This window comes from Anguilla anguilla, chromosome 16 (genome assembly GCF_013347855.1).
Source record: "Anguilla anguilla isolate fAngAng1 chromosome 16, fAngAng1.pri, whole genome shotgun sequence".
Taxonomy (NCBI): Eukaryota; Metazoa; Chordata; class Actinopteri; order Anguilliformes; family Anguillidae; genus Anguilla; species Anguilla anguilla.
Window position 1 is genome coordinate 16,480,366 of NC_049216.1, and position 26,848 is coordinate 16,507,213.

The following is a 26,848-nucleotide window of genomic DNA, read 5'->3' on the forward strand; positions in this document are numbered from 1 at the left end:
GATCTTTTAACTTGTCATCTTGAGAAATAGCCACATATTCACTGTCCGACCTGAGTCCAACCTGAGAAAGTGCGTTTGTACCTGCGTGCATGTGTAGGTGCTACCACTTGACCAACTATATTTTATCTGAAACAAGAGCTAATTCATCCAGAAAAGCCTTACCAAGTTAAGGCAAGTCTCCAGGGTTACAGAAAAACGATTAGGACAAAGCAAAGAAAATAAAACAATGTCCCAGCAGCTGCAGGGCTTGGATTCGTAATGCAGTAAACAAAAATAAAAAATTTTTAAAAACTTAGTTTAAAAAATTTCTTTTTTACTGAAAAATCCATCAATCTTGTCAGCAGTGCAGAAAACCTTTGGAGAAATAATGCAATATTTCAGAAGGCATAATGGTAGCTAAAAGCTTACTTATGCAATTCTGGAATCCCACTGCCCCTTACACCACCATCCAATCAGAGCACACATTTCTGGCAGTGGTGAAACACTGTTGGTGATTTCCAGTGTCCAGTGGCTTGAGATTACATTACATTTTATTTGGCAGACGCTTTCATCCAATGCAACACACAAAGTGAGATCACACGCCTTATGACAGGGAATAGAGGGAGACTCCAAAGCAGTCAATTATTCACAAAATTAAAGAATTAAACTTTATTGCACAATACTTTGTTACATACTAAAATATACCAGTTGGAAACATTTTACTGGGAAAGCCCACCGCAAATTAGAAGGAAGCACAAAGTCACCTGACTTTAATAGTCATTTGGAGCATGAATCACACGTGAACGCCTAAAATAGCGACTAGCACCTTTAGGCAGATGTTTTAATGCAGGACTAAATGCAGGCTAATTGCAGTTGTGGTTCTGAGTGGTTAACACCAAAGAGCCAGAAGGTGTTGATCACTTCTTTAAAGCCTCAGTCATTTCAGGAACAACCTGGAAGAAGAGCACAAGACAAAAAAATGAATTCGCCATGTTGTTAGAGGGCAAAAAAGTAACTGGTCAGGTTTGGACTTCAATCCAAGTCAGTAGGTTCTACAGGATAGAGGGTAACAGGATGGAGCACTGCCATAGAAACCTGGAGTTGCAAACAGAAGAGCACATGTCCAAATGCCAGGTCAAAAGAATCTGAGCTGTATGAACACATTTATGCACACTAAAATCTACATTTTCAGTTAGGTGGAACAATGTGTTGTACAAAATGAAATCAGGGGAACTGGTGTACATGCGGCTGCCTCTGATTGTGGCTTTTGTCTCGGGATTATTGTCCACGTTTACTGGGAGAAACACCAGCCTCCACTCTGGGACTGCTAATGAACGCTGGAAGTTGCCTCGGCTGTTCCTTCTTCCAGGTGGCAGTGACGCCACTGCCAGCCCACAGGTCACTAAGAAAGGCTGTTAGTCTCCTCCACAAGCAGGCAAACCCCCAAACCTGGCCTTGGCCAGTTAATGACATTAATCACAAGTACAGTGCTAGTGGGAGAAAATTAAGGCGAATCTTTCTTTGGGATTTCAGTGACTTTGGGGCCAGGATGCCTGCCTGTATCTCTGCTCCAAATACAGTGCATATCGCCTTCTGAGAGACAAGAAAATTAATATCAGATATTATTTTAAGAAAAAGAAAGAGCTATTTGTCAAGGTATTTGTTTTTATTTTTGTCTTGAGCCACTTCCGTCCTCGAACAGATGGCTTTAATAATGGAGACAGTGCCTTTAAGTCTTGCAGCTGAAGAGAAAACCCTCACATCACGCAGTTCAGCCCGCGCCAGCAGCGCACGCAAACGCACACACTCGGTATCATCGCGGAGGAGATCATAAATCTAAGCTGCATATTACAATGATTTGAGACTCGAGGGAAGCCCTTAATGGAGAAAACTTAATCATTTATATGAATCCAGATTTAATAAAATATTACTGCGGATGACTTTTAATGTGCCTTTCGTATCTTAGTGTGTGCTTCTGAGAGCCGGGGACTACAGCAGACATTCCAGAAACCTGCACAGCACCGGGACTCCTGTGGGAGGAGGAATATCAGACCAGGAAGTACATACCGGGGCGTATTAGCTCTGACCATTAGTCCCGTCGCTTAATAATTAAAGCCATTAATTAATAACGGCTAAAAGGGAACTGCTTCAGAGGCATTAACATTCCATGACCCGGCTGACAATCTCGAGACTTCCTCTTAAGAAATCATGAGCACAATCAATTTGCAACGCATTCTGTCATATCATCCTGCTATTTTATTGGACTACACCAATAAAATTTACCATACGGACCTCAATTACACGTGTTATGATAGATATATACCAGAAGTCACAGAATGCCATTTTTGACCAAAAAAAGCATTAAAACAAGTCAGAGACATACTGTAGCTTCGGGTCAGGATAATTCACCATTAAGAACATCCTGGCCTAATTTTTACTGAAACAGCTTTATAAAGGGCCCATTGCTTTATTGATATGTGGAAAGTACTTTGGCACCAAAATACTGAAAACAGTCCCCATCAAAATTAACAATCTGCTGTTTTGAAGTGAATGTGGTTAAAAAAAACTACACTGGCCCTGTTTTTTGTGATAATGGGTTGCATTTTCTGAAAATGTCTTTCTGAGCTTTATTTAATGACTTCAGGACACAAATGAAATTAATGGCTTCACTGGTTGAATGCTAAATTGGGTAGGAAAATGTATTTTTTTTTAAAATGGCTGAGTTGGAAAAAAAAACTCTCGCTTTTGGCAATTTCATTGAATTATGTTGATGATACAAAAAAATAAAAGTTACCAGTGTTATTCCTTTAATGTCATTGGATTAATTTACACTGCATTATATAATACACCACAATAAACTCAAAGTATATGATAAAATAAAACACACTGTCACCTGCCCTGTAGAACACACAGCATCTCACCTTGAAGAGATCAGCAACCAAACCATAGTCAGCCACTTGGAAAATGGGAGCTTCCGGGTCCTTGTTAATGGCCACAATTGTCTGTTAATAAAGATCACACAAGGGTTGTCAAGATGTGCAATGACGGTCCTCTCCAGCACCACAAATAAATAGAACTGACAGTCTAAACCAGACAGGAACAGTAACAACAAAAGGTGAATGTGATTCTTAAATAAATATTAATTTTTGTTACACAATCACTTTAAAGATTTTTTCCATCATCAACTGATTTTTAAAAAAGAAAGTGAGTACAGAGATAGCAGACAGCACAATGACGATATCTGTTGCAATGAAGCACAAAAAAGTATGATCTAATCATGTTCATTAATTAGGAAAAAACACCAACAAATGACTACTTCTGCTAGCCAGATTGTGGCGAACATAGTAGTGCTGTGAAGATGTGAAAACAGTCAGAATAAATGGCTAAGTGACTTTCTGGATAGAGGCAGATTACAAATGTGTCAGAAAAAATGTTTAAGCATACTTTTGCAATGTGAATGGTGGATTTTCTTTGCACATACAATACGTGCCATTGACATCAAAAACATGACTAAGTGTGATTACAAAGAACAGTAGGGCACGTGCTCAATATTCAGACGGAATCCCAACCAGAACAGACTTTCCAGGCTCTTTGAAGCAAGGCGAAATTCCAAATAAATTATACATCGTTCTTTAAAAAGCTTCCACGGTTCCCTTTAAAAACACACTTCTTAAGTGCACAGAATCCAGAAACAGATCTGCTCACATGGTAGACAGAATCCACTCAGGAGACTGTTGCCATGGCGACAAAAGTGTTTTCTTTTTTCACATTTACATAAAACAGTACTCTTCTGGGGACAGAGTGTTACTTTATACTCCATTACTTGTAATAAAAGTGGGTCAGTCCAGTGATAAGGCGAGTAGGGGAACAATCAAGCCAGTGCCACCATTCCGGCTCTCAGACGCACCTTGATTCTCCAGATTCATTTATTTATTTACTTTTTCAATCCCAGACTGATGCTCTTGTGAAACAAGAATTTTCAAATAATTTCTTGGCCACATTATTAAGAGCATCCCTAATTGGTTTTTGCCTTTTTTAAATATAGCAACAACTTCCAAGAGCCCAACAAATTATTTTCATCCTTTTACGACTGGATCGGTGGGTTCTCCTCTATTGTCTGCATGGCTTTTCAATTCTTTGCACCAGCTTTACTTCTGGACCTCACCAGACGGCTCTGTCCCACATACAGGCGAACGTGTTGGTGTTTGTACAACAAAACTTAATTGTTTTGTTTTATTCATGCAGGTTGAGATGGTTATCCTGGGCGCAGCTGGGTTGGACGGCCCAAGAGTAACGCTGACTGCAAGAATCTGTGACGCAAATGGCTCCGGTTTGCATTCGCACATGAATGCTGCTGCTTGTGAATGAATGCCTATGACTGGAGAATTAGCAGATGCACCAGACTGCTTCCAGTCAATGAACACTTCATACAACAACCTCATCGTAAGTTTGAGTTTGCTTCGGAAAGAACTTATGACATAAGTCCTTAATACTATCCAATACAAGAAAACAAATTAAAAGAGATAAGAGCAACTACTTAAATTGTGTCAGCTAACATTTTGGGGTGAAACATGGTCTAGTACATTTTGTAGAATACAGTTAATAACAGGAGAAAGTTAGAACGTGCATTAAGCATACCTTACTGTCCTTCATCCCAGCCAGATGTTGAATGGCACCAGATATGCCAATTGCAATGTACAACTCCTGAAAATAAATGAAAGACATACATATGACCGACAAATTAATACTCATTCACTGTACATACTAATAAACAAAATCTAACTGGTATGTGCAAGGATTTATGCAGGGATAAAACATCTTGCAGTGCATCAAGCCCAGGAACAACAATTATTTATTTTAAATTGGAAGAATACACCAACCAATTCCTGTTAAACAGAAATGTATGCATTTTTAGGCTTTATTACAATACCATTAGGACAGGCTGTATATAAAAGACACCTGTATTTCATAAGACCAGGGCAGTGAACAGTATACAGATTAAATTCATAAAAGAGCAATGCCCTGCTCAAAAGAATTATAATGCTTGGATATATTTTGATATACAGCCACTTTGTAACATGAACATTTCCAGCTTAATCACTTCCTTCAACACACATTCGCCTGCCAAGCGTAGCCTAATCTGACATGGCTTCAGGGCCGTGTCGACCACAGCATTAACCGAGAGGTAATTATGAACGCCCAGGGCCCCTCTACGGCAAGAGCAATTAGCCAGTCAGGGGGAGGAGCTAGAGACGAGCCTGGCAAAGAAGATTAGCCTTTTTTTTATTCATTAAATTACAGTAAAGCCTGACTAACATCCTTAACACTAAGTGCCAAAAAATGAATATGCACGTTTCGGAAGTATCGTTCCTGTTTGATTCCCATTTGGAATAAGAAACTACAGATAGAAGAGGCTGAAATGCTTGTTTCTGGAAGTCGGTTTTATGTTGTCCTCTAACTAGCAAGCCAATATATTTAAAGTCGCTTCGATACAAACATTCCGCATCGATGAGGACAATTCCATTAAGTGGAAGACAACCATAAAACATGTAATGAACTAGTTTGTCCTAAACAGAGAAAAAAATAATCCGTGTTTGGCTATACATTATGTGTACATTTCCAATTAAAGTACAATTAAATCATAATAAAGAGGTTTCTTCTTTACGATTCTAATAACTTGATATGATTTTAAGAAATTCACTGAAGGTAAATTCAACTTTTTTTCATGAGCTGCCATTAAAAAATACTCCTTAAGTTCATACTCCAGCCTGCATAAAATTTTACAGCCAAGCTGTCATTTAGCTGAATCATTATCTACGGATGAAAAACACATCTTCTGTTGGAGCTCAATGTTGATAGCATTAACGTTAACATCACAAACCAAAGGCACAGGAAAATCAAAGTTTACACTTAACCGTTTCTTCTAGCAAGATGCCGGGATATCAATCTGTCACACACAACATACAATACACAAGATTGATAAAATTCAGAGGGAGGCCGAAAATCACTCACTTGTAATACCCTGAAGACCCAAACTACAAGTGAACACCAAACACCATGCAAGTGCAAGCAATTTCCAATTGGAAGATCTGCTGATTAAGAGTCAATAAAAAGTCTTATTTCAAACATATGCGCACAAATTAAAAATAAAATCTGTCTCAGAAGTCCACAGGAAAGTTTTTGTGTGTATACTCTACAGGACCAACCCATTCTGGCATTACAAGTGAACTAATTTGTATTGAAACTGTTAATAGCGTGACTCTTCGCACTGGTGGAAGTGCCATATGGCATGTAAAAATGCCAGGCACCTCCACATTCCACCTGCTCGGCACAGCACTCGACCCGTCCGCAGGGGGCACATCGCCATGCCCCGGTGCCAGGCAGAGCGCGGCGACCCTGCCCCTCCCCTGCCAGGGCTTTCGGAGGGCCATCACCTTTATGAGGAGCGCTCGGGGTGTCTGGCGCAGGAAGCAGGGGCCCGGGGCCACTCCCATCCCCCCTCGCCCCCTCCCCCCCCCTCACCCCCGGGGAGCTCCGCACCACATCAGTTCCTCTCAGCTAAATGCACTCGTATGAATATTTCAGTACCATTTAATGTCTCTGCGCCGGTCCCCCGAGGAGCACAGCATCAATTTGTGAACACGGCTGTGTCGGAGTTAAAAGCCAGGCCCGGACAGCACTGCATGAGAGGCCCTGTCAATCTGCCACGCTTCCCTTTCTTCCTTTTTCAGTTTTTTTTAAGCCACAGAGTGGAGAAGAAAGGGTGGGGGGGAGGAATCCTACCCACAATCCCCCTGATCCCTGGCCACGTACATATAACGCTCTAAAGTTCTCCACTCCTGACTTCTGGAAAGCTTGTTTTGTTATCAGTATTATTACTATTATTATTATTATACTAATAAATTGTGTAATGTGTATTATTTTTCTTCAGATTAAAGTGTGCACGTGATTTAGGGCAGAACAGACAGAAGGTCGGCCGGCCACGCTGGGTCAGGTGTCTCCGGGCCCCCGCGGGCCACGTTGGGTCAGGTGTCTCCGGGCCCCTGCGGGCCACGCTGGGTCAGGTGTCTCCAGGCCCCCGCGGGCCACGCTGGGTCAGGTGGTTCTGGGCCCCCGCGGGCCACGCTGGGTCAGGGGTCTCCAGGCCCCCGCGGGCCACGCTGGGTCAGGTGTCTCCGGGCCCCCGCGGGCCACGCTGGGTCAGGTGGTTCTGGGCCCCCGCGGGCCACGCTGGGTCAGGGGTCTCCAGGCCCCCGCGGGCCACGCTGGGTCAGGTGGTTCTGGGCCCCCGCGGGCCACGCTGGGTCAGGTGGTTCTGGGCCCCAGCCGGCTGTGGCAGCTGTCGAGAGGCGCACCTGCTGTCCTGGTGCCGAGGACGCCCAAAAGTGAGGCCACGCCCCCTGGCCCAGGTGTGAGAACACAAGTGCGCTACACGCGATGGGGCGGCGGGCGCTGTCCCACCCCCCCGTCCCACCCCACCCCCGCTTCGAGGTCACGCGGAGGATAAACAAACAGGGCGCCCTGGGTTCAGCGTCCGTACGGTCTCCTCAGACCCCATCAATCCCACGCGCACTTTACACTCTTTACCATACAAACAAACACTCTTCCACAGCAAAACCTTATCAGCCATTCAGCGAGAGCTGCCAACAACCAATCACTGTGGTTTTATAGAAGACAGCGCTTTATGAGAGACATGAGAGGTATGGTTGTGGGATTATCATGTGTGTTTGGGCAATATGAGGACACTGTATGATGCAATGATAAAATGTGTTGGGCATTGTACTTTGTGGTATCCCAACATGCTCCACGCTCTTCCCTCCCCATTCCAATATAATAAAGTTCTACTACAACTTAACATCAATAAAATGTCCACCGAGCCACAGAGTCTGATGTCTTGCATTACTGGGTTAATTTATTTCCTCATTTCATGTGTTTCAGGAAGGAAAAGCTAACTATAATGCTTTCACATCTTTCTCCCCACAGCACTTAATGCGATTCTGAGAATTCGTGCATTTATAATTAACATGAGCAACCAAAAAACAAACTAAAACTAAAAGAAACAATCCAAAATGAGACAAATAAACTCTAATATCCCCCATAAAGGAGGCTAACACAAATTATATTTTTATTCAATCAGTGACACCAAACTCCAAAATCAACAAACTTACTACCCTCATGTCTCCTTTGTACACTTTTAAAGACATTTGGAACAGTTATTCTGAAGTAAGACGAAGTTGAAATGGACGGAATTAATTTTGAACGTAATGAATGAGGTTGCCCCAGCGCGCTGGTTCCCTCTAAGCGCATCGCCGTGTGTCTGAATGGGACAAGCTGAGGCGTCGCTCTCCCCATTAGCCCTGACACGCAGATACTTGTAATGGGCTCTAATAAATTAGAATAACGTCGCCGCGCGCTGATGAGGATTAGGCAGGGAAAGGATACAAGCTCTTCATTTGTAAGATAAAGCAGGCGACAGACAGCTACACTTATGATGGGACGACGGGTCCGCCTTCCACGGCAAACAATGCAGAAACAGCCCGCGGGCGCTAATCAAAAATTGATATTAATTATTGCACGAATGCCGCATTAACTCTGAGGAATTATCAATTATACATCTGCAACACGGTTCTACTTTCAGGGGCCGCGCGCATTACTGTCGGCGGGCCTCCGCAGTGCTGGAGGAGGGCTCACAGTGCCGGTTTTGCCAAAATTCTGAATTAGTTCCTCCCGGTGAATCGCGCTACGCAGATGCCTTCAGATAATCAACATCTCCTGTTAAATCACTGAACAGCAGCCTTCGGATAATCAACAGCTCGGATCATCAGCCCAGATAGAACATAAAACATTTAAAACTCGATATCGGCGGAAGTTCCTGGTTTGCAGCGCCGAGAGGGCTCGCGGTACTTTAGGTCTTTTGGCTAATGGATCCGGTAAATCATTAAGGACCTCGGATCAGCCGCTAACTACACTCGAGGAGGCTAAACGGCCCTAATGTGTGGGTAATGACAGCTGGGACGTCCCAGCCGAAGAGGATAATGGAAAATTAACCTCTTTAAGATTATTTGATTTGAAAACGTGAAACGATGCCGGACGTCTGAAGCACTGCCGGTGCAACTGATGCTGAAGAGCATTCCGCGTGATACTTTTCATTCTGTCACGTGTGGGGAAGCGAGACTCAAATGCACGTTTATCGCTGACGGGAAACCCGTCTGTTTACCAAACAATTCACACCAACATCCCCAATGAGTGGGGCCCACGTGAGGTGTTGGGCTGAGTGAGTGTGACTGGCTAGAACACACAGATCCATACAGACAAACACACATTGATGCTGAGACAAACACGCAGAGACGTGCACGCACACGCACACACCCGCACATGCAATGCACATGAAATGTTCAAAGCCAAGAATGGCAATTTACCTTGAGCCAGATCACACATGGAGTGCGCATCAAAGATGGTCAGAAAAATCATTGTACTGCCTCTAAAATTTATACCCGCACAACATCAAGATGAACAACTCCACAGTCAGAGAGCCTGTAAATATCCAATAAATGCATTCGAGTATTGGCATGTAGAGCACTGTGTGTGTGTAGTGTTTCAATTCCTGGTATGAGAAGACATCATTTCCCATTTGTCGCTATGTAGGATTCTTCCATTAACTCCTAAATGTTTGTTTCTACAAGACATCAAATCAATTCCTTTGTATACCAACAGTGATTCTCTTGTTTCATTCCATGAAACAAAGAACCACATATGTCCTTTATCAATGACACTTAAACAGCAGTTCAGTGATTTAAACCGCAATGAAACGGATTTAAACATGGCAATGACTTTATGCTTCCTTTCCAATATCGTTATAGCCCAATTGCTATTAACTTTTACCGGCATTAAAATTCATGTTCCTGAATAGCAAAATGTTAATGGCTATCTTGACGGTTTCTATTGTAAAATACATCACTTCCTGGCTCCGCGGTGCACACAGCCCTGACTGAGGAAATGAGCATATTCATATTAATATTAATTAATACCATATTAATATTACATTAATAAAGGATTTCACTGGAGTGAATGGTGTGTGTTTGTTGCTTACCGGAGCCACAATCTTGCCGGTCTGTCCGACCTGCATGTCATTCGGGACATAGCCTGCATCGACGGCTGCTCTGGATGCCCCAACTGCATTCACAACATACAGCGCAACTTATTAATAAATATAGCCATGTTTCCACACCACACATATCAGAATCCGTACACAGTACATCTAATAAAAGCACAATAAAATCTTTAAAAGTTTGTTTTCATTCACTGACACACACACATACGTACGCACGCACGCACAAGCTCACTTAGTCATACACAGAAACACATCGCAAATGAATGAATCCTGGCACGACTGTTTTACCTGCGGCGTTCAGCTGGTCAGCCAGGTCGTAGAGCAGCTTAAAGTTCTCACCACTTTTCAACCCCCTGCCTGATTGGAGGAACAAACCCATATGTGATGACAGCGCATGAACAGAGCACAGGCTGTGCAGTGCACACCCAGCCATTAACACTGACAGACATGGTTTCAAAAAGCAAAAAAAGTGTGATTTACTGAGCCTGATGCCATCGGGGTACGGGTTCCCTCACAGAATGAATCGAGGCAGGTTTTGGAAGCCGCTTACCTCCAGACACTACCACTTTGGCGCTGGTGAGCTCAGGACGGTCATTCTTGGTCAGGTTCTGTTCCAACCACTCGGATACACCCACGGGAGGGCAGGGGGAGACTGGAACGACGTAAAACTTTAAGGATTGAACGAGACGCTCAGATCTCTCAAAAGCCGTTATCTGGAACACATGCTAATTTACAGCACGTTGCAGCCCTTGACACTCTACGCTATACAATCTGCTTCTCATGTCCGCCAAGTTCAAATAGGACCAGAAGGCTTTGAGCATGCAGGAAGAATAAATGCAAAGTAAATGTTTTTGGGAAATGTAGTCATATTTCGCAGGTGACTTTCACTACGCTGTGTGGCCCAGATTGTCAGAAACAGACATTCAATAAAAATGAACGGCGGTGTCCCCCGCCAGATGTTTGCCCCCCAGGAAGGGGGGCGGGGGGGGGGGGAATCGGGCGCACAGCGGTACCTGACTCAGTCACGGCGCTGCCTCCTTCCACCGCCGCCGCCTCGAAGGACGTCCCCCTGACCGTGAACACCTTCACGGCCTCGCCGCACTTGATCGTGCTGAGCGCGTTCCCTGTGAAAGCAGAGCGCGTGTGGAGCGTGGTCAAACCGGGGAACGCGTGTGGAGCGTGGTCAAACCGGGGAGCGCGGTTTCGCCTCTCCCCGCCGTCCTCCTCCAAGGCACAGGTTAAGACACATGGAAAGCAGAGTGCATTGTGGGAGCTCCTCAGGTGCTTGCATCGCTAGAGAGCTTTCACAGCATGCCGATCTAAACCTAGATCTGTTTGCAGCCTAACTGTGCTACAACAGTCGTGGAAGGAAACAAGCTGAAAACTCCAAGGCCACAGCACCAAGACCACACAACAGGGACTGACCAGGGACAAGAGGTCCAAGTCATTCCACTCTAGAACAGTATTTTTACTGGCTGTTCCGATTTGAAGGTTTCAGCACTGAGGCTCAGCTTAATTCCATCCCCCCTAGCGACGACCTGACCCCTTGCCAAAGATTAAATGGCTAATTTCATTTGGAGCAGTTTACATTTTGTGATTTTACGAGCATGATTGGATCAAGCCAGGCGCAAGAGATTCTACTGGGAGGCTTCCAGAACCAAGTTAGGCTTCTTTGGGAGCAAGGGACCAAGAAAAAGGAGGGTAGTGCCAGGTATCTAAATTAGGGCCTGCTACACTACATATTACAATAAGGTCAACAACACCCTGACAGGTGGAAAACTAAAATATTATGGAAATGTGTCAACTGGTTGTACATTTCTAATTTGACGATGACAAGCTAAGGGGTAACTCACCTGCATAGATGGTTCTGACAAACGTGTCTGGTGATTTGATCTCAATGATGTCTGAGATTGGAGCAACATCCAGCTTGGCAGCAACTCTGGGTAGGAGATTCTGAAGGAAAAAAATTACGCTTTTACCATTTGTAAAAAGTGTCCGGTTTACCCCCTTGACATGGATTTCCCAATTGTCACTGTAAGCGAGTGTGATAATCGCACTGTCTGACAGTATCTCAGCCAATCATAAACAAGCTTGTGCTCTTCTCAAACATTTGTGTTGCAAACGAAACCTTCTCATAACTCCACAATGCTGTGTAAATGCTTCCAAATGTATTCAACATGTATTAAAAATGAATTTGAAAAATCACAAGTGAGAAATAAGAAGTGTTTGGCTTTCACAAGATGAATTTATAAAGGCTACGGCGATTCAAACACCGTCTGTGTTTTATATGCTAAAACAGGTTAAGTCCTTTTGTTTGAGTGATAGAAAGCATTACAAAAGACAATACACACCATAGAGATCATAAACATATACTAGGAAACTGGAGGGCTCCCTGATTTTATTCAAAACCATAGTGCAAAGAGCCTTAAACTCTGGACGAACTTCAGTATGAAAATAAATGAGGAGTTGCTAATTAAAAAGTATCCACTGAAAAGTGATACCCAAAGTGTACTATTTACAAAAAAGAAAAAGAAACTGAATCCACCAAATTACGACACATTGTGTGCTATGCATTTAGCCATTCGGGGAAACCGAGACTAACATCCTGCTTCGGTCAATACCAGTCAGGTTATAATACATAAGATATTGTTTAATGCATTGTAATTCAATTTAAATACCATTAGATCTGTAAGCTGACAGTTCTATTGCAGAATGACAGATTACAAAACTTGTAATTGAGGATAGCACTACACTTATGGCAGACACTCCACTCATGCAAGTGTAATTGTAAGAAGCAATGTGAATCACGAAGCTCCACCACACTGGAAACACACTATCTCAAGCAGTCCTGGGGGGTATGGGCATTTTCCACCCTGCATGAAAAGTGCAGAATAGGAACTGACACTGCGAAATTTAAGAAAATATTAATACATCAAGACTGAAACTAAACACTGGAAAACGTATCAGGAGCCGCTGTTTCCTATGGCCTTGACCTCAAACCTTGCAAGCTTAAAACTGACATGTTCCTGGGCACCAGTGTTTCATCAGAACTTAAACAGGACTGGTTACATGCGCAACAAATAAATGGCACCCATTTAATTTTCAGACAGAACCAACGAGGCAACCAGAAACTAAAATTAAAGTACAACCCTGCATCACAATGCCCCTTTAACTCAAACCCCTATACAGGCCGTGACATGAACCCTACCGTCGGATACAAACAGCATACCTTTAACAATATGGGAACGCTGAAACGGATTAGTAAACAGAATCTGGGGGAAAGGTCATCCCTGCTGTTCAGGCAGGGTCTCTTCGTCACAGAAGAAGGGGCATATGGGTAAGAAGCAGAAAACGGACAAAAGGGGGAAGTACACGGTCGTGGCTGGTGGTTCGATCAGCACGCTCATCGACACCTCTGACAGAGGTCAGAGGATGGGATATGTGCAGGACTGAATAGAGCCAACCGGGGAACCCGATAGGCCTACCTGTCTCAGCCGTGAATAAAGCATGAAGATCTATGGCCTTCAATCCCAATGTAGCGAAGCACTGGCACCCATTCACATAAGCGCAGCCCTGAAGACAATTAAGACTGTGGGATCGCACGTACCAACCAGGGTTTTTGTATTGTGGAATTCTTCTTGAGTTACAGTTCAAACATAATCAATTAAAAACCCTACACAACCACCATCTATATCAACATTTTAAAATAGTTATATTGTAAATATAAAGGATTTTTAAAAATACTATATTAAGCACTTATTTTTTCCTTGGTGATTTTTAATGTTTTTGGTTTTTTTTATCCTAAAAGCAAAAAATAAAATAAAAAATCACCCATCAGCAATGATGGAACACTGGCTCATTGCACAAATATGTTAATTTGCCTGCTTGTCACTTTACCAGTACTAACCATACTATAGTGGCTGTAAGGGCATCATGGATTGTTGCATAAGCAACTGTGTAGCCATGACTAAAGGATAAAATATGAAAGTACATAGCTGTGCAAAGGAGAACAGATCAATGCTCAGATGGAATAACTAACCAAGTTAACTGGCTAACACTATGCAGTATGAATTCAACACTATGAAATACAGGGTGACAAGCGAAACAATGTCACCAATGTTCAAAAAGGATGCTACGGTACAACATCATACAGAGGACATTAAAACAGCTAGCGAGCAAGCTATCTAACTTGGTTTTTGACACCGAAAAATTGGTAGAAGGCTTTGGTAGGATGACAAACTGACTGAGTTGCCAGATAACAATAGCTTGCTATCCTAGATAGCCAGCTACTCAGACTGTGAACATTAATCACCATTCTGAGCGGCCCAACAGACTGCCTCAGACTCCACTCCAATCTGACAAAGCCATGTGTGGGGCAATGTGACATACCCAGGATGCGTGAGGCTTTCCAAGTGAGTTAATTAAACAAATAATAATCAGACATTAATAATCATTAAACAAACAATAAAAAAGTAATGTACAAAGCACACTTGGTCTTACCTTGCCAAATGCCGAAGCTCCAGCACAGATGTGTGTGAAGCTGAACTGCTGCTGGGTTGCCAGGATCAAGGGAGTCAACTCCTCTGTTTGAGAAACATGCACAACCTGCACTGAGCTTTAAGATGGACAAACCCTTGCACCCAAAGAAATCATCTGCAAGAAAATCCTAACTGAAATTATAGTTGGAGAATGAAAGCCACAAATGTCAGTCATCAGTTAAAAAGATACAAATGCATCCAGTCACCTGGCAGGGATCCTTTGTATGCATCATGCTCTGCCAGCAGAACTTTTTGGACTCCCTTAACTTTGCTGAGCTCTTCTGCCACCTGTCAAAGGAAGAACAACTGTATGCATAACGTGTGTGCGTGAATGTGTGTGAGTGTGTGTGCTTGCGTGTGACTGTGTTTGGTTTGTGTTGGGCCATATTACAAATATCCAGAATTATAGCGCTATTCATTTGAATTCTGTAACGCCTATGCATCATTACTAGTTAAATCGCGGTGACACAGCATCCGATGAAAGAAGCCCACCTTTGCACAGCTGGTTCCTGCGACCAGACAGGACACCTCCCCACCCACTCGGCTGGCAGCAGTAATGGCGTTAAGTGTAATTGGCGACAGCTTATCATTATTGTGTTCGGCTACGACCAAGGTACTCTGAAATCTGTGGAGGAGACTAGACTACAGAGAGGGAAAACAGAAACAAAATGGCAATTTGGACCATTTTAAAGAGTGATACAATATTTATAAAAACGTTCCGTTCAATACAACATTAACTGACATGAACATTATGCTTCCTAAACAGACACGATTATGATAAATTCATTCAGACCAAGTCATTCGTCATGCAGGGTTCTAGACGCAGGACAGCAGAGTTCATGCAGATTTCAGTTTGATCCTACAAAATAAACATGACAACACGGCTACCTGTTTCATAGGACTTTCTCTTTCGTAACATTTGGCTGTTAACACTTCGTTGATGAACTGCTCGGACAAAGACAGATGAAATTATAGCTGAAGCTTTCAAGTACACAAGTGAACTTTCATTAGCTACAGCAGATGGGGTCATTTAAGGTTTTGCACCTAACTGTTTACGAGGGTTCATAATATCCATGTTGGACAGTTACTAGTCAGCAAGGTATACACAGGTCAAACTACTATTATTAGCTAGCGACAATCGAATCTAGCTGGTTAGTTACATGCGCAGCCATTTTCTAGCTAGGTAGCATAAATTAATTCAAGTTCACAAGCTACCTAACAGTAAAACTGGGTAACGTTCGCAAGCCAAATAAATATAACTAGTTAGCACTGTGCTTGCCAGTAAGTTGATTTACTCGAGTGGTAAGTGTCATGCCATCCAGCTACGATAAGCTGATCACTTGATAAAAGTCTTACAAACTGTCTGAAACGGCATTCTATTGAGCGTCGCTCACCTGTCCTCCCCTGACCTCTCGCCTACTAAGGCTAGCAAACGTTAGCTATCTAGGTTATTGTGATTTTTATTCCGTAAGCATCTTGCAACGTTTTTTTCGCATGCATCGTTATTATATATTACAGTACATGCATTCCAAAGTTACTTAAGCTCCAGATAACTCACCAGTTGTCTCAGGTTTGTTTTGTTAATCGCCTTATACATGGTTCACAGAACGCCTAAACTACCAGCAGACAGAGCATTCGGGTTTTTCTTGACGTCAGAGCGAACAAAGATGGAGGAATGTACAACGATAACCAGTCCTCTCGCGAGACTGACTCATGTGGCACTGAACTACAGACACTTCCGTTCAGTGAAAAACGAACTTGATTTTTTATAGCCTAAAATTATTTGCAGAAAACCGATAAGCTACAGAACATGACTACGAGGATATATGCATTCAATGAAAATAGCTTCAACAGATAATTTAACTTATTTTTTTAATGTTAGACGCGGTAACAGTCAAATTCTAACAATAACAGACAGATAATAGGGCTACTCTTTTGAACATAAATGAGGGGCTAAATCAGCCTTTTGTAGGCCTAATAATATTGCATAATAATTTGCATAATTTTCATAAATTTGTTTAATAAGCGTAACCCGATTGCGTTAGGATATTTTGCCACTAGAGTTATAGGCTAAGTCCGCATGGATACTGTAACAGTGCTGTATCGTTTCATTTCTTTCCTTAGCCTATTTGTCATATTGCCCCGAATTTAATGGAAAATTCATAAACTGGATGAAGGGCGCTTAACTCATAAAATCTTGTCAGCGCCAGACACATTCAAGTTTTCTGCATTGAAAATCTGCTGTGTGTATTCTTCTGCTTGAACTCAGTTTTAGTTTTGAATTCCAAGTTCAATTTCAGTCCTACTTGCTAAGAAATTTCCCTCGTCACAGCATATTGCATTACATTTGCCCATTAAAATTCAAGCCGGATAGTCGAATGAAAACTTGCGCCATGCCAGAACTTTCGAGTCTATGGGAACGGGCTATAGGCTTACATTCACTAAAAATATTCAGTAAATCAAGGTAGCCTATGCTAATCTGAGCATTTGGATATGAAACAGCCTACATACCCAATTTAAATCTTTAACAATACTTCTGTTTTTCGTTCTTTTTGGGTAGGTCTACGCATAGGCTATAGGCTAATAAATGCCTGTGTGCGGATGTTTTATTTATTTATTTATTTATTTATTTATTTATTTATTTATTTATTTATCTAGGCTATTTATATAAACCTAATATGATCTTGGCTCAAATAAGAAACGATAGCCTATAGTAGTACTAGTTTAAAAACTAGATTTAATTGATTTAATTGAACGTATAGCCTACGTTTTAGGCCTATTCATTTTAAAATGAGTGTCCAGAGGAATTGTTTTTTATTGAGCACTGAACGATATGCCGGACCAAAGCTGTTCAATAGCATATCCTCTGGATCAAACCTAAACCCGGTTTTATTTACAGTATCTACACGATTTAACCGATATAAATGAATTTTTATTTATTTTATTTATTTTGCACTTATGTTGTGCTACCAGCCTACTCTTGTCGGTCGTAGCCTATGCGCATTCCTGATACATAAAGATTCGTAATTGGTATTCGGGTTGTAAATTAGGCTGCGTTTAACATTCTCCAGTGATCATCGGGTTAGGTAGTGGTGCTAGGCTATTTAATTATATCCGCACTACTGTCATAATCAAAATCACTATTTGGTCAAGAAAATTCCCTGTAGTTTTTCTAGAGAAAATAGAATTTATATGTGAATGTATCTCAATGCTTACCAGTAATCCTGGTGAAGTTACTGGTGATAAAATCAAATAAGGCATTAGTTATTCATCCAGCATTGCAGGATTCAGAGAGTGGTTTCAATTACTTTGTTATGAGAATTGACCAAATGCCATTGCTTGAAAACGACATCCCCCACTAATTGTAATTGTAACTTTAAATTATTTGTGTCTCGGGCGAAGGTCAATGCCAGAGGTGAGGTTCGACGCAAGGTCAGTCTTTGACAAGAGGTTTACGTTAACACAAGGGTCGCCCCCAAATTCTGTCTTGTAGGCCTATTAGAGACCAGCAACATTTGCTACAGAAACTGTAACTTATAAATTCTTTAACCAAATATATAAACTGACGAGACAGCTATAAGGCGTTTATTACACTTAATCACAAGAAAGAGTGGTTCTAATAAATAAATAGCCTAGATAAATAAATAGCCTAAATAAAACAAAACTCGCCGATACAACTTTTCTTTTGTTTCCTAAGTGAAAAGCAGAAATTGTAACTGTAAAAAGGTCGAACCAGCTAAAATGTATCACATCATTTCACAGACCTGTTGGGCTATCTGCTCATGAAGACCTTTTTAGCTGCAGATAGTCTAGAACCAAAATGCAGAAGACAGGCACGATTAAACGTCGATGTATAGGCGATGGCTGAAAATAAATATTTATTGAGGATATAGCCTACATCACTGCTCTCTCCGATTCCAATCTACTAGCCTATTATTTCAGTCTATTCACATAGCTTATGCTAGATTGAGAACTGACTATTAACCGACAGCCTTTCAATTATACCAAGAAACAGAATACTGGGAGCGTAATTTCATTCTTGCAACATTTTTGGTTTGACATTTCTTTACATTTTTTTAAAAAATTCCAATATCTTTACAATTTGTCAAACTGGTGGATCGTAAGCTAGGGTAGGCCTACCTGTATGGAGGTGCACTTTACCAATATGAAGGAGGGTTATATGCCACAATATGTGTACCGAAAGGACATTGAATTCGTGGACGTGTGACAAGAAGAGGACACGGTATCAGTGTAGCCTTGATATTATTACGGGATATAACAACCTCTGCCGTCATTTCTGGTTGCTCTTTGGCTGAAATTGTTGTTTAAATATATTAATTTTAAATGCAAACAAAAGCAACTATCTATTCATTATAAGCATACAAAGGCCAAACAATTAGTTTATGTTAGCCTATGTAAAATAATAGGCTATCTAATTTTGTTTTCGTATTAGTGAATTACTTTTTGAGAATAACCTTAATCATGCCAATTATACGTTTAGAATATGGACATGATGGGCCACTTTTAACATAGTTTACACGATATTAGGCTATATTACCGTTTTGAACGGAGATCACTCCATTATTTAGGCTATTCGAGTTCATGATAAACGGCGGGCGCACACCTGGGCTGGGATGATGCATTTCGTGGATATAGGCTACTTTCGATATTTTTATTTTTGTTTTCACTTTTTATTCATCCGCTTAATAAGATTTATTCGATACGTTACAGCAAATCAGTTAACACCGGATATCATTGAAGGGGTCATGTCCCGCCTGACTGTACTTACACCGTACTTCCAGTAGAGGGCTCTCATTTCGAACACAACCGTGCAAAAAATCTAAATGGGCATTTTGATATGGGACATTACAATGATTTTTGTCAGCTGGGCTAATTGCTTAGAGTAAAATTTGAAAAAAGATATAAGGGGCCTTATTGAAGCATTCAGTATTATGTGAACCGGCCTACAGAACCGTAAAGTGCATGCTCAAATCTCATATAGCCTAACACTAGTGAGGACATTTTCAGTTGATACCACGACATTGACATCATAAACCTAAAATAGCCAATTAGCCTACGTTTAAAAAAATATTCTCCAAAATTAAAAAAAAAAAACGAAACAATGACAAAACAGCCATTAATCCTGAGTGTTTCTGTTTCAAAACGCCGTAGGGTTGTTTTTCCGCCTATCTGTTTTAATGAAGTTATGTGGCAGTTCTTCATTTTGCCTATCAAAATATTTATTGTGATTGATTAAAAGGAAGGAGGCTTACACTGTGTATGGATGCCCTGCCTTTTGAAAAGTTGCAGCCAATGTGTTTGATCCATTGTTCTCTTCTGACCAATCCCTTCGCTCGGGTCCCCCATTGCCCCCTTTTGACGTGTCTGGGTTCAAGTTTGCATGTGACGTCACGCTGCGTGTGGGACATCGCTCCCTCTTCCCCTTACGCCACCCTGAGAACAGCGAAGTTATTAGCCTGCGACAGCCTGGACAGGCAGCTCTTCACTAAATTTCTGCATCAATCGCACTCTCCGTCATCCGTCCTGTATGGTGGATATTATTTTCAATTCTTCTTTCTTGGGTGATATGGGGGATCATTCCAAAAGTAAGTCGAATAATGTGTTTATCTGAATTCATTATTTTTAAGGAAAACACTTTAATGTTTCCCTGCTATTGTTTACATTTTGCATGTGAGCGGCGTTTTCTGGTTTAAATGAAACGTTATTTGAAGTAGCCTATATGTCTAAAAGTATATCTTTATTTATGTTTTATTTTAAGTTTCTATTCATTTCCCGTCTTACGGTCAACAGCGCGAACTGTTGAATTTGAAAAACATTCGATATGTTCATTTAGGCTATTGTATGCAAGGCAAGCAAATAAGAACTCAGACAGTAATTAACGCTATTACTGACAATCTCCAAAGCAGGCAAAATAATGAACACCTCACCCTGTAATTTACAGAAACCTTAGTAGGCTTCTCGCACTAGAGCAGTTAAGACAACTAGCGTGTACAATTAAACGTTATTTTTCTGTGAATAAAGTGATAGCGTAACATCCATACTCGAACACGTGTTGTATCCCTATAATATAAATGCAAATACCACTTTGCTAGTAACTGTGACCATGTCCAATAATATAGTGGATTTGGATGATTTTGATATACAGTTACAGTTAGTTATATGTGATTGATTTTCTCACAGAGAAGTCTGGAATCGCTATGTGTGTAGGCTGTGGAAGTCAGATTCATGACCAGTACATACTAAGAGTTTCCCCTGATTTGGAGTGGCACGCAGCCTGCCTAAAATGTGCCGAATGCAGTCAGTACCTGGATGAAACGTGCACTTGCTTCGTCCGGGAAGGCAAGACATATTGCAAAAGAGATTATGTAAGGTAGGAGTCTTTAATCTCCGTTTCTCCATTTTAAAGAATTGCTGCTTTGCATGCCAAAAAAGGCCTGTAGATATGAAAAGCAAAATAGTTATGAAAAAAACTGTTGTATCTGCCCGTGTAAAATACTACTTATAGACTAAGTTAAATAATAGCGGGTGGGAAAGTATTTCGGTATGATTTTGATACGATACGATTTGAAACGATCTTGTGAAATTATGTCTGCAAAGTAAAATGCGTGTGCAATAGCCTATTGATATTTGAGACAGAAATGAAAATGTTTGTGTTTGTTTAAAATTGCATTAAACTGGCTTCATCCAGCGTTGCAATCTTTTATCAGTTTTCTATAATTTGTATTTTGACAAATTCCCTTTTAAGAACATGCTGAATACACACAAATGTATGTAGGGTAGTTGACGCATGAAGAAAACGTTAACACACATTAGTTTTCATGCTTGTCAGTATATGTGTCATTTTGTTGAAAATACATTCTAAAACGCACGTGTATGTCTCCTTCATAGGTTGTTTGGGATAAAATGTGCAAAATGTAACCTCGGCTTCAGCAGCAGCGACCTGGTGATGAGGGCTCGAGACAACGTGTACCATATCGAGTGCTTCAGGTGCTCGGTGTGCAGCACGCAGCTGCTGCCCGGCGACGAGTTCTCGCTGCGCGAGGAGGAGCTGCTCTGTCGGGCCGACCACAGCTTACTAATGGAGCGAGGTTCCGCGGGCAGTCCGTTAAGCCCCGGACATATTCACTCTAGCAGGCCCCTTCACATGGCAGGTCAGTCAAACCTCTATTATTATTATTATTATTATTATTATTATTATTATTATTATTATTATTATTATTATTCCTGAAGTTACAGTTCATTAGACAACTGCTGGCAACGGAGTTAACACTCGGAGCAAAATACATAAAATAATATAATAATATCAAAGAAACAACTTATATAATTGTTTTAAGAGTATTTACGGGTAAAGCATGCTGGTGTTAAGGAATGCCATGTCAGGCTTTTTCGTGTCTGTTTCAATTTTGAAAACGACAGTGTATAAAAGTGTATACCGCTCACACGGTGTTCTAAATGTATGCCTAGTTTAAGGACGCGATTTTTTTCATTATTTTATAACTGGATAACTTTAACTTAATAACTTTATCTGGATAGTCTGTCCCTGCAATTAAGGGTTACCGAATACTTAAGTAAATATTCAGTATACTGTGTAGGCCTGAATGTTTGATGAAATCGAGACAGGACCTAGCTTTAAATAATGTAGACACAAAGTACAACGGATTATAGTTTATATCGCTCCCGAGTTCCAATCCCTTTGCGACCCGGACACAATTTGAGACTTACCTGAAGGGAATTAGAATTGTTTAGACATACCCTGCATTGTTTACTGTGGTAGCGGATGGCTATTTAAATAACTGCATGGTTAGAACGTCTCACTTGTCCCAGAGCCCATTCCGTTGTAAGGAAAATCCAGCTAATTTAGAGGACCCTGTTGCTTGTTTCGCAGTAAGGCAGCACCGACGTTTTATGTCGGACTTTTCAATTGAGATTATCATTAACGCATTTTAATGATAGGCCTACAGTTTGGGAAACGTATTACACACACACACACACACACACACACACCCTTAACCCTCTACAACTTGAAGTAATGGTCCTGGGGCTTCTATTAAAAACATAATTGCACGAAGAGTTTCATCTAAGGAGAAGAAAGCGAATGTATTCCATGGTAGAACCTTTTTTTTCTTTTCTTTTTTTTTTTGCTGTTATTTTTTGGAAAATCATAATTACTATTTTTGCTGGATATCTGAAAACCCGACTCATATGTTTATTTATTGTGGTTCCTAAACGATTAATTTAAAACTGAAGTAAATGTAATGCGATATTCTAGTATTCTAGGCTATAATAATAATAATAATAATAATAATAATAATAATAACAATAATAATAGCCGACGTATTATTATTATTGTTGTTGTTGTTGTTGTCTAAAACACACGCTCATAACTTTATAGGCCAGTGTGTTATATACGTGTATGGGCCGGCAGGACTTAGTCTGTACTAATGGGTCACTGTGTAAAATACACTTAAAGTTTCTCGGGCTGTTTACAACTGTTGTCAGCGTTTAATAATGAGTATTATAAGTTGTTCTAAGTATTGACGATTTCATCTGATCGGAGCCGTTATTGATTAATGTATTTCATTATTTAAGTTTTTTTCTGGAGTAGGTTATTACCAACACTGTCGGTAACGACTAAACGTATGGTAATTATTTTTAGCAAATTAAACAATTATTTACATTGTGTGATAAGTTGCAGTTGTGGTGTGTGGTTTGAAATTGAGCTGAAACTGTAATAACACTAAGCTATTTAAAACTAATATTACGAATGTTCTCATATTAACGTTGAGCACTTAATTTCAATTTGGAGAAAAACTGTTCAAGAGGTTAAATCGATATATTATATCTCCAGCAGATCCAGTAACAGTCAGACAGCCACCGCATCGAAACCACGTCCACAAGCAATCTGAGAAGACCACTCGCGTGCGGACGGTGCTGAATGAGAAACAACTCCACACCCTACGGACTTGCTACAACGCCAATCCACGGCCGGATGCTCTAATGAAGGAACAGCTAGTTGAAATGACTGGTTTGAGTCCGAGGGTCATACGAGTTTGGTTCCAAAACAAACGGTGTAAAGACAAGAAGAAGTCTATCCTCATTAAGCAACTTCAGCAACAGCAACACAGTGATAAAACTGTAAGCATTTTTGTAAGTTGTATCGCGCTTTTATTCAGGAGAATATAGCGCGTTTAATACTTTTTTTATTACTTTATTATGTTTATTACTTTATTATGCTTTAAATGGCCTCATTTGAATGTGTATGAAACATTGAAATAAACAACTGCAATGTTACATGAATATGAATATATATATATAATAATATTTTATATATATATATATATATATATATATGGTATAAATGCGCATAGATGGTTGTTTTAAGCCTAAACAATGCAATATTTATGGATTCTCTTTCGTTATATTAGTTGGGGGGAAATTCAGAAATGCCGCAAAGCATTTATGCTTAACTTTTTTATTTTTAATAAACGTTAGCTACATTTACGTTTATTGAAATTAAGCGGAGCCAGCTTTGTGGTTGTTTGATTCGCTCCTCCTCCCACTTCAAAGTAGGCGATGAGACGTAAAGGGATTTTCTTGATTTAGATTTCAGTCTTTTAGTATGGTCAAAATAGACAGAATAATCTGATAAATCACTCTGGAATACATTTTCAATGCAATAATACGTAATGCATGTTGTGGCTAAGCAATGGATCAGACATCAGTATTTTTTTAAATATAGGCCTATATATCTTTTTGTGTGTGTGTGCGGGGGGGGCGGGGGGGGGGGGGGCAGAGCATATTGTAAAAAACTCATAACATGTTCAGGAGGAAATGTGTATGTGTGTGTGTGAGTGTGAGTCTGTGTGTGTGTGTGTGTGTGTATGCATTTTGTGTGAGTGTGTGTGTGCACACATTTTGTGTGCGCGTGTGTGTGAGTGTGTAGATTTGTATTGGTACTTCTTTGAAATGTGAACTAAATTTGTACATTTGTACATCCAGGGCAGTTGCCTGCATATCTTTTTCACAGTTTTAAATATAAAAATTCCAGTTGTTTTCACTTCAGTGGTCTGACTTATTTTTTTCCCATTCAGAATCTACAAGGACTCACAGGCACACCTCTTGTAGCAGGCAGCCCTATCAGACACGACAGTGCAGTGCAGGGTAACCCAGTGGAGGTGCAAACCTATCAGCCACCTTGGAAAGCACTGAGCGAGTTTGCCTTGCAGAGCGACCTGGAACAACCAGCCTTTCAGCAGTTGGTAAGGGGAAAGATCATACACACACATCCCCTCTCCACACACACAAACACGCACGCACACACACACCCTCCCCTCACACCGCACATGCTGTCTCTCTTTCTCTGTCCTCTTTCACCCACATGCACACACACACGTGCACACACACACATGCACGCACACACACACACATTTGCACACAAATATAAGTATGCCGTGTATAATCACATCTTCCTTCAGCTTAAAATAATTGACATAAATGAAAATGTTTGAATTTTTTCCATTTTGTCAGGTCAAAAGAGTATTAACCTAGAATTTCAGAAGTAAACCACTATCGTAATGGAAAGTGTGTATATTTTTGCTATCCATCAAAAGATATGTGCTGTAAAAATCCATCTTTCAAGAGCATCCTTCCCATCCTTAATGGGACTGTGGTCTCTCATGACCTCCAGCCTCTAGTCAGTGCCCCCCCCCCCCCCCCCCCCCCCCCCCCCTTTGACTCAATACACTTTTAGCCTATTGAATGTCACTGGACACACATGCTACGACACAATTCTGCCACTGTGTAGATGTTGCAGCAGCTAACACTTGAATGGCAGTCACTTTGCAGGTTGAGTAGTTCATTCAACCCCCTTCAACACAACACATTGATCTTTTACGCGGGCTAATTTACCATATATTTGAATACACCCACCGAATTTGATTAAATGCTTGTAGGCCCAATCACTGGCACTCGCCATTGCCTACTCCATACACAACGATACGTCAACTCATTTTACCTGGGTCCACAGCCTATCGATTAAACGCGTCTCTAAAATTATGCCTGTTTTAATTCATTTTTACGGTTTGTGGTTATTTTCAAACGGAATGACACTACATTTTCTCTTAGGTATCTTTTTCGGAATCTGGCTCCCTGGGTAATTCTTCTGGCAGCGACGTGACTTCTCTATCCTCGCAGCTCCCTGACACTCCTAACAGCATGGTACCGAGCCCCGTCGAGACGTGAGACAGGCCAATTACCGATGGTCCACTGGACAAGCATGCTCCCGACACCCTGCATGAGAACAGACCAGACAAGCTTAACACAGCGTCCAAGGAAGAATTTCTTTCAAAGAGAATTCGAGAAGCTGCAGAGTGTGTGAACAACGCCCTCGAAAGACGCACACAAAGATGCTGTCTAAATAATTTTCCAAGCATCTCGGCTTTCGACAGTACCCTGTGCGACCAGAAAGTGCCACTACAGTGACGTCATCGCGTGAATCCAACAAGAAAGAAGAACTTGCAATGGATATACAAACAAACCTTCCCGAAATTGATTAGGAGCAATAGACTCTTCTGTGTTCAGCGTTATGAGCATTTTTTTAATTAATGGTGATCATTGTGTCTTTCTTCAACGTGATTTTTTCATATTTTGTTATTGAGTCCAGAGACCCCCGTGTTTGTCTTAATGCGCATGATTTCAGAAGATTATATAAAACAGACTCTTGTTGTAAAATATTTTATCGTAATGGACGGAGGACAAATTGTTTGAGCCTCTCGAACGGACGTAAGTTATTGTTATTTATTGTCAGAACAACAGTTCATACAGGGATTAATAATTGATCTTAATAAACCGATGTTAAATGCTGATTTCATGCCTGAGAAACTTTGTATACGCTGTAAAGCTCAGCGCGCAAAGTATGTACACATTTCATGATCACTCTGAATCAGTGCCAGATATCACGCTAGATTGTTTGGACGTAGTCTCAGCTTTATTAGTTGATCTCCGTGCACTTTGTTGAGAGATGGATACCAGACTTCCAAGTTCATTCATTTTGACACCATGCCCAGAACTTATTAAGCAACCCGAAAGTCAAATCCATTTGATAACAAAGCCTATCAGTCCTTCTTCTAGCTCATTAGCCTACTGTATCATTTTCGACTAATTTCAATCTTGCTGAAGACCAGACTCAGTAGTCCCTGAT

At 41.0% G+C, this 26,848-nt stretch overlaps 2 protein-coding genes across 5 annotated transcripts; one reads left to right on the forward strand and one right to left on the reverse strand.

Annotated features, from left to right (window-relative positions):
- Positions 1-621: 621 nt before the first annotated feature.
- LOC118215473 (electron transfer flavoprotein subunit alpha, mitochondrial-like) lies at positions 622-16,331 on the reverse strand. The gene is made up of 12 exons (XM_035396314.1): positions 16,187-16,331; positions 15,121-15,270; positions 14,835-14,916; positions 14,591-14,673; positions 11,944-12,043; positions 11,104-11,214; positions 10,641-10,742; positions 10,379-10,447; positions 10,070-10,152; positions 4,618-4,683; positions 2,901-2,981; positions 622-932 (listed from the first exon to the last, which is right to left on the reverse strand). Exons 1-12 carry the CDS (start codon positions 16,223-16,225, stop codon positions 897-899), a joined length of 1,002 nt encoding a protein of 333 aa, XP_035252205.1. The 5' UTR covers positions 16,226-16,331; the 3' UTR covers positions 622-896.
- A 3,740-nt stretch (positions 16,332-20,071) lies between these two features.
- On the forward strand, positions 20,072-26,629 carry isl2a (ISL LIM homeobox 2a). Of its 4 annotated transcripts, none has more exons than XM_035396370.1 (6): positions 20,072-20,234; positions 20,830-21,019; positions 21,538-21,800; positions 23,501-23,796; positions 24,741-24,908; positions 25,774-26,629. In XM_035396370.1, the coding sequence occupies exons 1-6, from the start codon at positions 20,177-20,179 to the stop codon at positions 25,888-25,890; spliced, it is 1,092 nt and encodes a 363-aa protein (XP_035252261.1). In that variant the 5' UTR covers positions 20,072-20,176; the 3' UTR covers positions 25,891-26,629. The 4 variants fall into 4 exon arrangements, with proteins under 4 accessions (XP_035252261.1, XP_035252263.1, XP_035252260.1 ...); XM_035396372.1 differs by having other exon boundaries at positions 23,501-23,784; XM_035396369.1 differs by having other exon boundaries at positions 23,498-23,796; positions 25,774-26,627.
- The last annotated feature ends 219 nt before the right edge of the window (positions 26,630-26,848 follow it).